The sequence below is a fragment of the Rhineura floridana genome, chromosome 1 (genome assembly GCF_030035675.1).
Source record: "Rhineura floridana isolate rRhiFlo1 chromosome 1, rRhiFlo1.hap2, whole genome shotgun sequence".
Taxonomy (NCBI): domain Eukaryota; kingdom Metazoa; phylum Chordata; class Lepidosauria; order Squamata; family Rhineuridae; genus Rhineura; species Rhineura floridana.
Window position 1 is genome coordinate 252,211,714 of NC_084480.1, and position 17,786 is coordinate 252,229,499.

At 45.8% G+C, this 17,786-nt stretch overlaps 1 protein-coding gene across 7 annotated transcripts in view; it reads right to left on the bottom strand.

Annotated features, from left to right (window-relative positions):
• TRAPPC8 (trafficking protein particle complex subunit 8) overlaps window positions 1-17,786 on the bottom strand; it is a 150,030-nt gene that overhangs the window by 52,325 nt on the left and 79,919 nt on the right. For all 7 annotated transcript variants that reach the window (XM_061597839.1, XM_061597828.1, XM_061597867.1 and 4 more), the window contains 2 exons: window positions 12,903-13,342; window positions 2,995-3,139 (listed from right to left, as the gene is read on the bottom strand). In XM_061597839.1, the coding sequence (XP_061453823.1) occupies window positions 2,995-3,139; window positions 12,903-13,342 (585 nt within the window). The remainder of the gene's footprint in view (window positions 1-2,994; window positions 3,140-12,902; window positions 13,343-17,786) is intronic.

Consider the following 17,786-nt stretch of genomic DNA (forward strand, 5'->3'; position numbering starts at 1 on the left):
TGCACATAGGATGTTTGTCACATGTATGGCAACATTTGGTGGATGACCTCTATCACCACACACCTACTGCCATTTGCTCCTTGCCTGAGCACAGCCTAGTCATTTTTGGTAGTATCCAACTTGTTCCATCAGTGCAAGGGTTTCAATTTATACAACAGGAATTCCCCCTTGCCTAAACGAGTGCCCCCCTGAACTGTTATGAGGGTTCCTCCAACCCTCCAGAGCAAATCTGGACAGAGCAGAGGGCATGCACAGAGAGAGGAGAGGGGTTGAAGTTCTGTTGCGCAAATGGAAATCCTTGTGCTGACATAATGGGTCAGTTGGATACCACCCATTGTTTCCAATTGCCCAAATGATATGATGCCTATTTCCACATGCTGAAGGCATGCTCAAATTTCAACAACCTAGTTGGGAGGTGTTATTCTCATAAATATCCACAGAGTACACATGCTAGACTATCATGGAGTACATAATTTTTTTAAAAAAATGAATAGAGAAGTCTTGTGTATGATCACTGTTGTGGAACCCTTACTCAAGTAACCACTGTTGGACAAAACCTTAGTATTATGTTTTTAAAAACCCAATGAAAATTGATATTGCCCTCCCCTGCCCCCCCAAAGCAAGAAACTCCATTTTTCTATTGTGAAACATGGGAACTAAGGTTAGTTTGCTTTTGTGCTCTTGCACACTTCCTGGTTATAGAACAATGATGTTTTCCTACCTCAAGCAGTTGGAGGACAATCCCACTTGGTGGTGTCCCAGTGGCCACTAGACAAATAAAAGATCTGCATGCACAAGTACAGACATACCTGCACTCATGCCCAGAACAAAGACAGGGGAGAGACAAAAAATTCCACGTACATTCCATCAAGCTTTACCCACTTGTGTTGGGCAGCAAGCAGTGGAAGATCAAGGAATGTCCATGACTGGGAAAAAAAACTAGGAATACATAGAAGCTAATGTGCAAAAATGCACAGAAAAATCAGATCTGAATCACATGATTGCAATACAAGGCCCTGCCTAGAAGCATCCTAAATCAGTATATACTTTAAGCATAGCAATTCTCCCTGATTCAGGTGTGGTTACATTTGCTCAATAGCTAAAAGCAATGTAACAGTCAGTAACTCATGAGCAGCTGATACATAAAATGGGGCTGGGGTGGGATGGCACCTGAAACTTTCCCAGCTTTCCCCCCTATTTTCGTCTGCCTGGCTTTTAAGCAATCATCAACTGATTAAATTTAAATAGATTTACAAACTGAAAAAAAAGTAAAAGAACAAAACCCTGTTTAAACACATGATCTTCACCTTCCCAGGTTCATGCCTGGAGACAGCTAAGAGTGAGCCTTTGGTCTGCTCTGCAGTGTGACAAGGCTCAACCAGGGGGTAGGACAAGCTGAGATTCAGGCTGAACACAAGGCTGGGTTCTGGCTTGATGCAGGGCAGGGTTCAGGTTGTGCTCTGAAGCAAGGAACAAGCTGAAACTGAGCCCTTATCTATTAACAGCAGCAGGTGCAGCTTGACTGTTAGCACCACATGAGCTGCAAGATGCTACGTGACTTAAAGAGGCCCAACCTTCTCTAGTAATCTCCTACTGCAACAGAATGGGGAAGGCTCAAGTCTTCCAGTGTCTTGCGCAGTGGAGTCCTCTGAGTCAAAGAATGGCAGTGCCACATCCTCAGACTGGAGGGTACTAGTCCTACAGGTTCATCTGGTGGCAGCACCTCCGGCTGGCCTGCATGTCCTTCCCCCTCAGGTCCAGGGGGCAAGTTTAGCCTTGAGAAGAGAAGACTGAGGGGAGATATGATAGCACTGTTCAAGTACTTGAAAGGTACACAGAGGAGGGCCAGGATCTCTTCTCAATTGTCCCAGAGTGCAGGATACAGAATAATAGGTCCAAGTTACAGGAAGCCAGATTTCAGCTGAATATCAGGAAAAACATCCTAACTGTTACAGCAGTACAACAATGGAACCAATTACCTAGGGAGGTGGCAGGCTGTCCAACCCTTGAAGCATTCAAGAGGCAACTGGACAGCCACCTGTCAGGTATACTTTAATCTGGATTCCTGCACTGAACAGGGGGTTGGACTCGATGGCCTTATAGGCCCCTTCCAACTCTACTATTCTATGATTCAGAGTCCCCATCTCCATCACCTGATGAAGAGGACTCAGACTCCTGGTCCCTGACAGCCTTGAGCTTATCCACTTGTTCCTCTGCTCCCCTCATTTTGAGAAAGGTAAACCACTGAATCAGAACATTCTGTATTCATTTGAATGTGGAGATGTTCCTAAACATTGCAAGATTAAACCCCCTTTATAGAGGTTTTTGTATGAGAAGGTCCAAGGCACAGGATCGTGTTTGGTTATTCACTTCCCTCCATAGCAAACTGAGTGAGGTAGAAATGAGGGAATATATGTGCCTGAACCCCACTCCAAACTCTCTGTAGGTAGAACTCAAGAGAGAAAATGCTGCCTGAACCAGCCAATGATTTTAATCTGCATAAAGAAGCTGAATACTACAAAGTGATTTTCTTCAGTTTATCCTAGATGCTCTTGAAAGCTAGATATCTGCATCCCCAGTATTTCAATAAAAGCACATAGTCTTAAAATGAGAAGTTATACTAGAATTAGTTTATCCTGAACTTTTAATCCAGTAAAATTCTTTTTAAAAAATAGTTTTAAGAGGCTAGCTCTATACATTTATATAAATATAAAAAGTTTGAGTTGGAGAAGTCAAAGATAAGCAATGCACTCAGCCGTCTGCTCTGAGCAAAAATGCAGGAATGAACTGAGGCTCCAGAGGGAGAGAGACAGCAAACAACTTCCTTTGGAGTTTCTGTGATTCTGCCTTCAAGTTGCAGGGGGAACTCACATCTCACTTGAGGACATCTTACACCCATGGGAGAAAATAAGGCATGCAGACATTTTCTTTGAGGAGAGCAAGCTTCAGTTTAAATATACAACCACTGTTGGACTCAGTTTTGGGTGGACTTACAGTATTGACATTTTCCACATCCACGAACACTAGCATATTATCACCATCACCTTTTTCATCAAGAGCATTGCTTCGATATACTGTAGCTCGTATGGCCAGTGATCGGCTGGTACAAATAACTGCAGTATGTCTCAATATTCTGTGACTAGGAAGAGAAAATATGTAATATTTTACTACCTATGTATCAGATTTCCCTTACATACCAGTCAGCAACTGTCAGACAAGTTGTCACTAGCAATTAAGGCTGCTAACATTAAAAAGGAGGAAAGCTATTTACTCTGTGAATATTCTATGTACCCACCGAAAAGTGCTTTCATTAAGGTCCATTTTACTCCAAAAAGTAATGCCACATGCCTTATTGAACTGCCTTCTGACCAATAACAGGCAAGCATTAAGTACGTTTAGCTTGAGATGCTTGCTTCAGACTTCCTTTTTTTATTCACAAAGGCTTTTCCTGAAGTATGATTCCAGCTGTATCTACTATTGATCAATGTTATTTAATTTTATTCCAAATTTTGTAGCGTCTTATTGTATATTATATTTTTGTGTTGTACTTCACTGTGCAATCCACCCATTTTGTTTTAAAATGGTGTCCACTGATATCCAAAAAAAGACAAAAACCCGCTCCATGACCTCAGGAACTATTATGCCAAATTTGGTTAAGCTATCTTAAGAGATATCTGCATGTCTGCACATGCAAACAATTTTTCAAAATATACAGAAGATTCTCTATGCTTTAATGATACGTTTATTTTAGGATGATTTTAAAATGTTAATATTCATATAATTAAACTGATTTATGGGTTGAATTGTCATGTTATGTTTTAAATGATTTACTATTTGATTGTATTCATAACGATATACTGATTTGCATTTTTATTGCTCTGTTGTGAGCCGCTTTGCATATTTATATGGAAAAGTGGCATACAAACTTAAATAAATAAATTTTCCATTTATTATTTAGATTTATTGCCCACCCTTCACCCAAAAGTCCCAGGGCAGGTCACAATAGTTTTAAAATAGAATACTTCATTAAAACAACCTAAAATCGCAACATCAGAAAAAAATAGGGTGGGTTGTAAAAATACACATCTCAGATGTCAAAGGCCAGGGTAAAAAGATGTGTCTTCAGCATTCACCAAAAACTGTACAGTGAAGTTTCCAGATGCACCTGTGGAGGGAGTCCCACAACTCAGGGATGAAGGAAAGATTAACACTGAGGAGAAAATAACCACTGAAGTTGCAGGAGATGAAAAAATGGTAGGCACAAAAAGAAAGCTGCAACAAAGGGTTTTCTGTTTTTGAAACAGAATGTACAACAGAAACACAAAACACAGGGAAGTGAAGCACACAAGACACATAAAATCAAGCCTGAATTGAAAAGGAATGGCAGGGTGCACAAAGAAAAACAACAAAGGCAGAATAGAATTGTTTTCCCTGAGGCTAGTAAGGGGAAGCTAGAGAGCCAGTGTGGCGTAGTGGTTAGAGTGTTGGACTACAGGGTTCGAATCCCCACACAGCCATGAAGCTCACTGGATGACCTTGGGCCAGGCACTGCCTCTCAGCCTCAGAGGAAGACAATGGTAAACCCCCTCTGAATACTGCTTACCACGAAAACCCTATTCATAGGGTCGCTGTAAGTCGGAATAGACTTGAAGGCAGTACATTTTCAAGGGGAAGCTAGAAAAAGCAAGAAAAATCAAACAGTGCTATGCTGCCTTTGATCACAAAATGGAGCTCAAGTCCCTACCTAAGATCATCTTACATGCAGGGGAGAATGGACCATTGGTCTCACCTGAAGGGTGATTTTCATATGAGTACGGCCCTCACTGCGGGTTATGGCTCCACCTATCGTGCGAAGGCAAGAATGTTTTTGAAGTCAAGACTAGGGGCGTCAGGACCCTCCCACTCTCCAGTTCATTCGCAGCGAGTCTAAAGAGAAATATCTAAAAACACAAGAACAAGGCCAACAGGCCTGCCAGCAGTAAAATAACACAATAATACATTCATAATAACGTGACTCCAACATAGCGAGATAACAGAACTAGCAGTCTTGACTTCACTAGAAAATTTAAATATAATAGCATAACAGTAATATATAACACATTAGAAAATATCTAGTCATCCTCCAACTGGGAGGGTCGTGAGGGCCGTACTCATATGAAAATCACCCTTCAGGTGAGACCAATGGTCCGGCCCTCACTGCAGGATGTACCAAAGCAGCCCATACAGGGAGGGACCACCCACATGCTAATCCTCATTAAGAACCTGTTGCAACACTCGTCTGCCAAAAAAGGTGTCAGCAGAGGCATAGCGATCTATTTTATAATGCCTTATAAACGAGTGTGGGGTAGACCTAACGGCAGCCCTGCAAATATCAGCAACAGGAGCGCTGGTAGCAAAAGCAGCCGTAGTAGCAGCTGACCTGGTTGAATGAGCAGAAATGCTATCTGGCACTGGAAGCTTAAGAGATTCGTAAGCTAAGGCAATACATTCCCGCAACCAGCGGGATAAATTGGAATTAGCTACTTTATGCCCCATAGAACGTGGATTAAAGGATACAAACAGAGACTCCGTTCGTCGAATCTCCTGGGTCCTAGACAGGTAGGTCTTGAGAGCCCTCCGAACATCCAACGAATGCCAAGCCTTCTCTATAGGATGAGTGGGGTTCGGGCAAAACGACGGGAGTACAATGTCCTGGTTGCAATGGAAAACTGAATTGACCTTGGGGCGGAAGGATCAGTTTTCAGCACGAATCCTTGTGAAAGACACAGAGATGGCGAGCAGAAGACAATGCACCCAGTTCCAAAACTCGTCTCGCAGAGGTGATTGCGATCAGGAACAAGACCTTGAAGGACAGCAGACGTAAAGGCACAGTCCTGATGGGTTCAAACGGAGGGCGTTGCAAAGCCTGCAGAACCTTCGACAAACTCCATGAAGGAAACCGATGGACAACAGCCAGGGATCGTAGAGCGACTCCCCTCAAAAAGCGTTTGATGAACGGATGTGAGGCAATAGTCGCACCAGAAGAAGACACCGAGAGAATAGACGACAAACTCGAGGCATGTCAACGTAAAGTGTTGGGTCTGAGTCCCATCATAAAGCCGCTATGGAGATGTTGTAGCACCTGTTGCATGGTGGCCTGGGATGGATCGTGGTGGTGGGACTGGCACCACTTGGAGAAAGCCACCCAAGTATGTTGATAAATCCGAGTGGTAGATGGTCTTCTCGAGGCCAAGATAATATCAATAACAGCGTCAGACAGGCCAGCCGACCTCAAATGTCCCCGTTCAAAAGCCACGCTGTTAGACTGAGCCAAGTGGGGTCCTGGTGCCATACTGGACCCTGGGATAGAAGGTCTGGACTGACTGGAAGTGTCCAAGGATCCATCACTGACACTGCAAGAAGATCCGAGAACCACGGTCGGCGTGGCCAATATGGTGCTATCAGAACCAACTGTGCCCTCTCGCTTCGCGCCTTCCTCAAGGTTTTGGCTAACAGTGGTATTGGAGGGAAGGCGTACAAAAGACTGTCTGGCCATGGTGTTGACAGCGCATCCACTGCTTCCGCCGTTGTATCCAGATATCGGGCAAAGCACCTGGGAAGTTGGCAATTGCGACTGGAAGCAAACAGGTCGATTGAGAAGGCGCCGAACCGACACTGGAGACGATGAAAAACGGTTGGATGAAGCTTCCATTCTCCCGGAAAAACCTGTTGTCTGCTGAGCCAGTCTGCTGTCACATTCCAAATCCCTCTGAGATGTTCTGCTTTCAGGGATTGTAGATGTTGTTCTGCCCAGATGAAGATGAGAAGGCTAGGTCCTGCAGAGGACGGGACCTGGTGCCCCCGTCTGTTCAAATGTGATTTTACACACGTGTTGTCCGTTCGAATAAGAACATGGCCCAAAGGGAACAGCGACTGAAAATGAAGTAGAGCTAAGTGGACAGCCTTCAGCTCCAGCCAATTGATGCTCTGAGTCTGCTCTGCGGTGGACCAAATCCCCTGAACGTACTGGGAGTTGCAGTGGGTTCCCCAGCCGATGAGACTGGCATCTGTGCTGACAACAGTCCTGTGGGGTTCTCTGAACGGAGTGCCCTTGGAAAGATGTTGGACCCTCGTCCACCAGCGGAAAGAAAGGCGCAGTGCGGGGCTCAAGGGGACTTTGCGATGATTGGAGCTGGCAATGTCCTGCTGAAAAGGCAATAAAGCCCACTGAAGGTGACGAGTGTGTGCTCGAGCCCATGGCACAATATGGATGGTAGAGATGAACATTCCGAGCGCCCTGGCTAGAAGCATGACGTCTGCGGATGTTTGTTGCATCAAGGACCTTGTGATGTTTGTGATGGCAGTGATGCGATCTGGAGACAGAAACACCATTGCCTGCAGGGTGTCCAACGTCACCCCTAGATGTAGTAGGCATTGGGTTGGTTGAAGATGGCTTTTGTCGAAGTTGACAAGCCAGCCGTAGGCCTGCAAGACATTGAGGGTGAGCGTTATATGACGATGAGCCAGCTCCTCGGAACTTGCCCGTATTAACAGGTCGTCCAAATATGAGTAGAGATGGACCCCCTGAATCTGGAGATAAGCCACTAAGATGAGTAGCACTTTGGTAAATACTCTCGGGGCAGAGGAGAGGCCGAACGGCATCACTCTATATTGGAAGTGCTGGTGGCCAAAGGCAAACCGAAGGAATTTTCTGTGGGCTGTGCAAATGGGCACATGGAGATACGCTTCCTTTAGGTCGATAGAAGCCAGGAATTCTCCTTCTTGCAGGCTTTCTGTAATGGAGTGGAGGGATTCCATTGTGAACCTGCGATATGTTACAAAACGGTTGACGAACTTGAGGTCCAATACCGCCCTCCATGACAAATCTCGTTTGGGTACAGCAAATAGGAGGGAGTACACCCCTTCCAACCTCTCTGTTGTAGGGACTGGCTCTATCGCCGCTATGTCCCAGAGGTGATGTATAGCTGCCTGCATGATGCCGTGCCTGTCTGGCGCCCTGGGACAGGGAGAGGGATGGAACATGCGTGGTGGGGTTGCCCAAAACTCTATTGCATAGCCGTAACAAAAAAGGTCCCTGATCCAGGCGACCTTAGTCAGATGCAGCCAATGGTCTCCAAACATAAGCAGTCTGCCCCCAACCGATAGTGCATTAGTATTGTTTGTTCTGGCGAGACCCTCCCCTATATGAGGGCGATGAGGTACCTCTGCGCCCTTGGTACTGACCTCTGCCCTGGAAATGTCTGTTCCAGGCTCCCCTGAAGGGACGGGCGTCATAGGATCGGACGTCGCGGCCTCAGCCTCCTGGCCGCATTCCTCGAAAGGGCTGGTTCGTGCGGAATGAGGAGAAGCGCCTGAAAGGCCAGTGCTCAACATTCTTGACAGGGGCCAAAACCGGTTTTCGAGCGTCCTTCGGATCAACAAGCACTGCCTTTAGGGCTTCGTCGCCGAAGAGTAAAGATCTGGAGTAAGGTGCCCTGGAGAGATTAACTCTGGCTGTAGAGCCAGCTTGCCAGTGACGAAGCCAAAGGGTTCGTCGAGCCACTATCTGAGCCGTCATGGCTCGTGCTCCCAGTTGATTGGCGTCCAAGGTGGCATCAGCTACAAACGCTGCTGTCTTACACAACTTTATCAGTGACCTTCTCATCGATGCAGGATCAGGATTAGGATCCTCTAGAAGATCATCCAGCCACATCATTGCTGCCCTGGAGAAAACGGAAGCCGATGCGGAGGCATGCATGGAGAAAGCGGTGGCCTCATGATTCTTGTGTAGAGCGAAGTCTAACCTCCGCTCAGTAGCATCCTTTAGTTGGGATTCTCCTTCCCGAGGCAAAAGAGAGCGAGAAACTAGACTAGCGATAGGCTCGTCTATGCCGGGAACGGCCAGTTTGTTGGTAAAGTCAGGAACCAGGGAATAAAACTTGTCCGCAAGGTTCTTGAAGCGGCGAGCTTGCAAGGGATGAGACCATTCGTCGGCGGCCAGTTTTGCGATGGGATCTGGCACCGGGAGGTAATGTTCTACTGGTGCAGGTGATTTCAGAACCCTGGCCCCTTTAATAGCTGGAGTGGTAGCTGCAGGCGGAGTAGCTTGGAGACCAAAGGTGCTAACTACCCTGCGAGCAAGAGGCTGATAGTCAGAAGCATTAAACAAGCGGTACGATGTATTCTCCTCATGTTCCGAATAATCACTCCATTCGTCACCTTCGGCTTGATCAACGAAGGGCGACTCCGCCGCACACGAGAAGTCATCAATACATCTGCCTCTGGCAGTATCAAAGGATTTGGGGAGCAAGATGGATTTGCCTCATTATATACATATTGGTCCATACTGTGCTGAGGTATGGCAGGAACATGTGGTGACTGCGTTTGTAAAAATGACAACATGCCTTGTAACTGTGAAAGAAACTCATGAGACAGCTGCAGCCCCGGTGAAGCAGATGGAGGGGCTTGAGTAGGTGGCGCAGTGGACTGTGACAGCGGATAAGCCCTGGGCGGCAACATTGGAGGAGGCTGGCTAGTTGTTGGCTGTTCAGGAAAACCCGCAAATTCCTCTTCGTCAGAGAAAGCAGCGGGAGAATGAAATATATTTGTTTCTGGACTGCTCTAGTGTGAGTCGGAACAGAGGCATAGCGTGGGCGTTATTAGTCTTAAGATTAGGATCCTCTAGAAGATCTAGTCTTAGTAGTCTTAGCTGGTTGTAGCTTGGCTGTCTGAGGCATCTCTGGCTGTTCCGCCATCTTATATTCTCTATGGGTTTCAGTACACGGCCACAGAGGGGGCAGAATGCACTGGCAGATGGCTAGGTACACGGCCACAGAGGGGGCAGAATGTACCGGTGGGCAGAATGTACAATATTAACAGCCTTGCGGTATGAGCAGCTTGGTACACGGCCACAGAGGGGGCAGAATGTACTGTTTATACAGTCCTGGTACACGGCCACAGAGGGGGCAGAATGTACTATTATATACAGTCCTGGTACACGGCCACAGAGGGGACAGAATGTACAGATCAAATAACTCATGCACAATCTCAGCAGTCTTAGTGCACGGACGGTTGAATGTATAATTCAAAAAGTCTATTGCCCAGCCACACAGCCTTGATGATCCAGACGCAAATGAGCAAGTAGTTGTGGAGACTAACATGTGTAGAACTGTGGATTCTTATCTGCAGGACACATACAGGGCTAGACTCACTTTTATTATTAGTACTGAAGGGAACAGAAAAAGCAGGAAAAGGTTGATAAAAATGCAATCAAAAATGGCAGCTATAACGAAGGAGCAATGGTGGCTCTGAGGGCAGCAAAAAGGGGCTGCCGATCACGGTCTCAAAAGCGTGCTGCAGCCGCGAGGAAAAAGGAAATCACGGCTGGAAAAGGCAGACAGGCGAGACTTGGTCAGGGGAGCAGAGCGGCTGGTGAAGGACCGTAGCAGCTGAGGGGGTAATGGGAAAACAAGCTACAACCGCTGACTGAAAAACCGTCGCGGCGAGGCTTTAAAGCTGCGGAGCAAGGCAGGGAGGTCGAGGGCCCCGGGGGGGGGGGAGCCACAGTCGCAGTCTCCCGGCCGAAAGGAGCAGTGAGGGAAAAGCCGCAGCCGATCAAGGCGGGCAGCAACGCAGCCGGTCTGGGACTAAGCAAAGAGAGCCGCTAAGCAGGCTCCGGAGAGACGGGCAGGGAGCTGCCGCTACAAGCTCCCACCTGGAAACGAAAGAGCGGCAGCCGCGGTCTTTACGGAGCCGAGTCGAAATCTGGAAAAAATGACTTGGCCCATGCAACGGAGAGAGCAGAGAGCTGCAGCCGCAAGCTCCCGCCTAAAAAACCGCAGCAGCGGTCTGTTAAAGAGCCGTTAGGCTACAACCTGGGGAAAATAAAGTGGCCCGGGAAGGGAGAGCCCCCGCAAGGAAATCCCCAGGGATAGGGACAAAGACAATGTTAAACACGAGACAGAGGGAAGGAAAGAACGTGGGATACACACATAAACAGACCTCCACACCCTGTCAGACAATACACAGAAAAAGCACAAAAACTTAGCTAGAAGCTACGCTATCTGAATTTCAAACTTGTTCGTACGAAGGCAAGAATGAACTGGAGAGTGGGAGGGGCCTGACGCCCCTAGTCTTGACTTCAAAAACATTCTTGCCTTCGCACGATGGGTGGAGCCATAACCCGCAGTGAGGGCTGGACTCATATGGAAAATGCCCTCTCCCAGGCCACCTCCCTCTAAGCTTCTGAGGGTGGTGGAACTACCAGAAGGGCTCCCTCTGCTGATCTCAACACCCAAGAGGGTCTGTAGGGAAGGAGGAGGTCTTTCAGATTACTTGGGACCTAAGTCATTTAGAGCTTTAAATGCAAGCACTGGGAATTGGGCTCAGAAATGAATTAGCAACCAATGCATTAATAGGGTATGCAGTGCATTAAGATTTTCATTTAAGAGAAAAATGCGGCATTTTAGTTAGCTGCTGCACCAGACATCCATCTGCATTCTTAGAATGACTATTATACCCAAATGTTAATATTTAAACCCATTCAGAATCTGAAGACTGTAACTATGAGGTCTTGAGTCACTTGATACAAAATCAATGAATTATTGCCTCTGTCCTCCCCCAGTTTTCCAACCTACCCAAACATGTAATTTTGATCTGTCATTTTATGTTATTGTGTATATTTTAAAAAAAAACCTGCTGATTTTACTTATATTTTGAAATAAATGAAAATTTTAGGTCAACTTGTTTTTAACGTGATTTTATTGGTATTTTTAATGTATATTCTATATTGTTTTATGTAAACCGCTTAGAGGTTTTGATGATTAAGTGGTATATAAATCCTATTAAATAAATAAAAGGGATATATCGGGTGTGGGAAACCTTTAGTCAACCAGATGTTACTGAACTACAACTCCTATCATCCCTAGCCACTGGCCATGCTTGCTGTGACTGATGGGAGTTGAAGTTCAGCAACATCTGGAGGGCCAATACCTGGGATATATGTTATGGCCTATGCAGAAGTGTTTGAACTTAACTAATAGAAATGGATTAAAAATATAGCTAATTAATAATAAAACACTCTTATAAGCTAATAGCTCTGCAGAAAGATCTTCCAGGCTGAAATCCTGCTGCTGACAGGATTTATATAGACAGAGATGGGAATATGGTTTCCAGTGATGTCTTTCCCCTTTACACTTGGTTGTTCATGTCTAGAAACAAAAAGTGTTCCTTTTCAAATTAGTATAAGATGCTTCCTTTATTTCTCTCTAAATTCTTCTGGTTTGGTGTTTCCTGAACATTATAGTCCTGATTAAGAAAAAGAAACAAATGCCTCAGCAGGCTAAAGGAAAACAAGAAGAGTTCCAACTGCATTTATAAAAATAAACATCAAAAGCATTAAATTTTCCACAAAGATTTGTTTCTTATTCTTGGGAAGTCAGAATTAAACTACAGCCTCCATGATGAGTATCTGAAAGAACCGTAACAGAGACATGGTTAAACAAAACCAACAGGGATCAGATACGCATGATGTTATTCACTGGCATGAGGCAACCTTCAGAAAATACAGCCAATAAATTGGCTTTAAAAACTGATAAAATATCTAGTCTTTGGGTTGCATCCAGATTTGAGTTCGGCCGAGTTCTGCTTGTACTGGAGAAAAGATATGAGGCAATGATTTTTACCTATTCTTCCTTCCCTCTACAGTCCTCTAAAAAGACACTGGGGGCGTGGGGGACCTTACAGAACAACATGGGAAGCAGCAGGGGTAAATAAACAAAAACTGGTTCTGCAGCATCCCAGTTCCTCCTGCAAATGAAGGGAGCCCTTCTGTTTATGGAGGTACGTGTCTGGATTCAATCCAATTAACTGTTTTTCAAACAAAATTATTCTGCTTAACTCAGAAGTACGTAAGATAAGCTTACCACATTTTTGAGTGTTTTCTAATACTTTCATAGTAAAACAAGAAGTTTATTTCATGAACGCCTTCTTCGTCTGGACCACGTAACCACATGGGAAGCTGTACTGAAGCTCCAGGGAGTAAAACAGAATCAGGAAGGGGGACATCTATTACTTCAGGTTGACTTCCCGTTCCAACCCCAAAGTCTGAAGAATCAGCTGAGGACGTCAGTGAACATACGGAGGTAGAATGTGTTACAATAGTCTTATAAGCACTGCAGTGTTCAGATGCTGATGGGCTTAGTGGTGTTAAAATAGCACTACTGCCACCAAAGGTAAAGAACTCTGGCCGTTTAGAGACAACTTTCACTCCAGTCAGAGGACACTTGCTTACATTCATAAACTCTACATAGGTCTTCCGGATTTCTCCGCAAAGCAGCCCTGTAGGAAAATTTATAAAGAAGACCTGCATTGGAAGAGAAACACATGAACACATTTTGACAATTTGCCACAATTCATGAAGGCAGCACTATCTGATTTGTCCATATTTAGCAATATAAATAAATTTTACCGAATCAAGTTCAAGTACATGTGGTTTTCCAAATTCCATTTTCACCCTTACTAGAAATAACATGAAAAGGATACTATATGGAAAGTGACAAGAAATCAAAATAGAACATTTTTTGTTTTTAGAAATCCGATTTCAGCCTTAGCAAAATTACACATTTCAGCACTTGAAATTAATTTCACTGTAACAGGGCTTCAGAACATCTACTCTGTACTTATTTTAAAATGTTAGGTTAGACTATACAGTAAGAAAGCCAAAAGTGGGGGAGGGGAAGAAAAGAGACATTTGGTCTTACCGTGAAACAGTCTTCTCTGTCCATGTCAAAGATGATCCTAGGTGGGTAGCTAGCTCCACCTAGCAGCTGAAGGCAGAAAGAGCGCTGTTCAATTTTGCAGATTTCCTGCTCTCTGCAGCTACTTGCTATAGTTCTTGATGACAAGCCAACTAGATGAGTAAACAACATAACAGCAACAACACATATCTGAAGAAAAAACAAACAGCACTCACACACTCTCTGCTAAAGGTACACACTGTAATAATGACAGCCCAGCCCTACCAGGGAGCGGCCCTGAGATCATCTTTGACATGCACAGAGAAGACTGTTTCATGGTAAGACCAAACACCTCTTCTCCTGAGCATGGAAAGATGATCTCAGGTGGGACATTCCAAAGCTGACTCATGTAGGGCGGGAATGTAGCTGGGCTGCAGGACTTTATTGGTTTGAGAGAATGTGCTATAGCACTTTCCTCCCAAAAGCCACATCAGCGGACGTATTTATCAGTATTTATTTTGTAATGCTTGATAAATATGTTAAGATTAGCACAAGTAGCTGCTCTGCAGATCTCCAGGAGAGAAGCACTGCGGGAAAATGCTGCTGATGTAGCTGCTGCCCTAGTGGAGTGGGCCACTATCTTAGCTGGGTGGACCAGCCTGAGGGAAGTGTATGCCAAGGTGATACATGCTTTAATCCACCTGGCTAGTGTTGAGGTGGAAACCTTCTTCCCCCCAAAAGCTGGGTGAAAGGCCACAAACAAGTTATCTGTTTGGTGGAAGGTTTTGTTTTTGAGATACATACTTTTAGGCTGTTTGCACATCCAGTGAATGTCACTCCTTCTCTGTGGGGTGTACCTGGGCAGGATAGAAAGAAGGAAGCACAAACTCTTCTTGACAGTGAAAGTTAGACAGCACTTTAGGACAAAAGGAAAGAACAGTGTGGAGAATGGCCCTATCCTTATGAAACACATGGTAATGCTTATCAACAGACAGTACATTCAGCTCAGACTCTTGGAGCCGAGGTAATGGCCACGAGGAACAAAACTTTAAAGGACAGTAGATGAAGGGAGACTTTACTGAGTGGTTCAAAGGGAGGTTTTTGAAGGGCAGTTAGCACTTTGTGCAGTTCCCAAATCAGATAACAATGCTCTGTAGGTGGCACAGACATTGTTGCTCCACTAAGGAAACGCTTAAGAAAGGGATGGGATCCCAGTGGATTCTCTGGGGATCTGGACAGAATTGCCAACAGCTGAAGCCTGACGTCTCAAGGTGTTAGGCCTGAGTCCCAATGATAAACCATCTTGTAGGAAGGAGAGGATCTCGTTGATACCAACTTTCATAGGCAGATTCTTCTTCTGCGACCAAACAGAAAAAGCCTTCCATGTACCCTCATATATCCTAATGGTGGATGGACACTGAGAAGCCATTGTCTCCACTACTAGAGGTGGAATGCCTTTCCTCAGGAGACATCACCTCTCAACTTCCAGACATGAAGCCAGCTTCCCCAAGTCTGGGTGGTGGAGCTGCCCTTGCGATAGCAGGTACTCCCTGAGGGGAATCTCCCAAGGAGGATCAACCTATAGGTCAAGGAGTTCCAAGAACTAGGATCTCCTTGGCCAAAATGGGACTACCAGTAGAACTGTTGCCTTGACATTTTGGATCACCCTGGGAATAATTGGAAGTGGTGGGAAGGCATACAATTGACCTGGATGCCACTGGGACTCAGCGTGTCTATTCCCTCCATCTTTGACGTTGCATATCTGGTGAAGAACCTTTTCACCTGGCAGTTGAGGTGAGTGGCGAACAGATCCACTTTGACTCTCCCAAAGCAAGCCATGATCTCCCAAAAGGCCATCGGGTAAAGTTTCCATTCTCCTTGATGGACTTGCTCCCAACTCAGCCAGTCTGCTTGATAGTTGTCCTCCCCTCTCAGGTTTTCTGCCAGGATTGAGTCCAGATGTGCCTCCGCCCACTGGCTTCCCTCCGGAGCTGAGCCGAGCGCATGCGTACCTGACAGTTCAAATGAGCTTTGGCCGTTATGTTGTCTGTTCTGACAAGCACCATCCCAACTGTCTCAATCCCACAAAGTGTCTCAGTGCTAGACGGATTGTGCGCAGTTCCAGAAGACTGATGGGGAGTAAGGACTCCTGTGCTGACTAAGTGCCTTGGACTATCTGACCGTTGCATATGGCCCCCAGCCTGTAAGGCTGGCATCTAATGTGATGATCATTCGTGGAGAATCCTGGAATGGAACACAATTTTGTAAATTGAGTTCGTGTGCCCATCACAGTAGGGACTGACGCACCGCCTGTGACAGCATTAACCTCTGGCGTTGCCTGGCCGCTATATCGCTTTGGAAAAGGAGCAGTGCCCACAGCAGGGGATGAGAGTGGTGACATGCCCAGGGAGTAGTTTGGAAAGTTGAGACCATTGATCCTAGAGCTGCTGCAAGTTGCATGAGGTCCACTGACAAAGAGGTAAGAAGGTGTAACATTGCTGTGCGCATCTTGTTTATTCTGTCCTGCGCCAACCTTATAATTCCCTGCTGCGAGTCTATTGTGGCTTCCAGATGTACTATGCAATGAGATGGACACAACTGGCTCTTGGCATGGTTGATCAAAAAGCCGTGGTTCTTCAGACAGGCTAAGATCCTGCAGATCTTCCCAAGAGTTGTGGAGCGACAGGGACCAAATTAGGAAGTCATCCAGATAGAGAAAAACTTGGAACATCTTGTGTCCTGAGGTATGCTACTAGGGTAGCCACAACCTTTGTGAATACCCTGGGGGCAGACGAGAGTCTGAAGGGCATAGTCCTGTACTGGAAGTGGTTTTACCCCACAGAGAACCTGAGGTACCACCTGTGAGGTGGAAATATAGGGATATATAGGTAAGCCTCCTTCAAATTGATTGAAGTGAGGAAGTCTCCCTGCCTCAGGGACCCTCCTTGATTGTTATCAAGGTGTCCATGCAAAACTTGTGGTATATCATGTAGTCGTTCAAGTCCTTCAGGTTGAGTACAACTCTGAATAAACCATCTTTCTTCGCAACTATAAAGAAGAGTAACTTCCTAAAAATCTCTCCCCTGTAGGAACTGGTTCTATTGCTGCAATTTGCAACAGGTGAGAAATTGCCTGTTGACTCCTCTCCCTTTTGTCTGGAGATGTTGAGATGAGGGATGGTATGAACCTTGGAGGAGGGGGGGATGTGAATTCCAGACAGAGCCCATACCGGAGGGTCTGCAACACTCATTGGTCCGATGATATCTTCCTCCATCGATGAGCAAACTGTTAGAGGCAACCTCCTACCAGAGTGGTGCTGGCATCAGAATTGGTGTTTATTTCCTTGCGACTGAGTTCCAAACCCACAACTGTTGGAGAAAGGTTGTTGACCCGTGAACTAGTTGCACTGTCTATTCCAGAAGGGGCAGTTGGGCCAGACATCCTTTGCCCTTCTGGATGGCCTAGAGCCTCAAAAGGATTGGGATGCTGGGTAAGGGTGGAAGGATCTCTGAAAGGATCTTCTGTCATCCCTTTTCCTGGTCAAAGGCATTGCCTTTTTCTCTTCTTTAGATTCCAGGACACTTGCGAGGGTAGCATTGCCGAACAACTTGCCTCCCACATAGGGTTCTGAGCCAAATTAGAGTGAGCCATAGGATCAGCCTTCCAATGGCGAAACCAAAGGGTGCTTCTAGTAAAAATGCCAGCAACCTCGCTGAAAATTGCAAGGTGTCCACTGATACATCTACCTGAGAAATTTTTAGAAGCGACTTGAGGACTCGTGCTGGGTCCTGCTGTAGACCATTCAATAAGTCTTCCTACCAGAGGAGAGAAGCCCTTGCAAAAACCGAGGACGCTGACGCTGCCCAAATTGATAACGCACTAGCCTCATGGATTCTTCTGAGACCCTGATCCATTTTGTGTTCTGTAGGGATAAGATGGGTATCCAAGTCCTTTGGGTTCAAGGATGGATTTAACGGATTCACTATGGGACTTTCAGCTCATCCATGATCCATTGCTCCAGCATATAATATTTGTTAGCTGCTGGAACTGACTTCTTAAATTACAATGGGA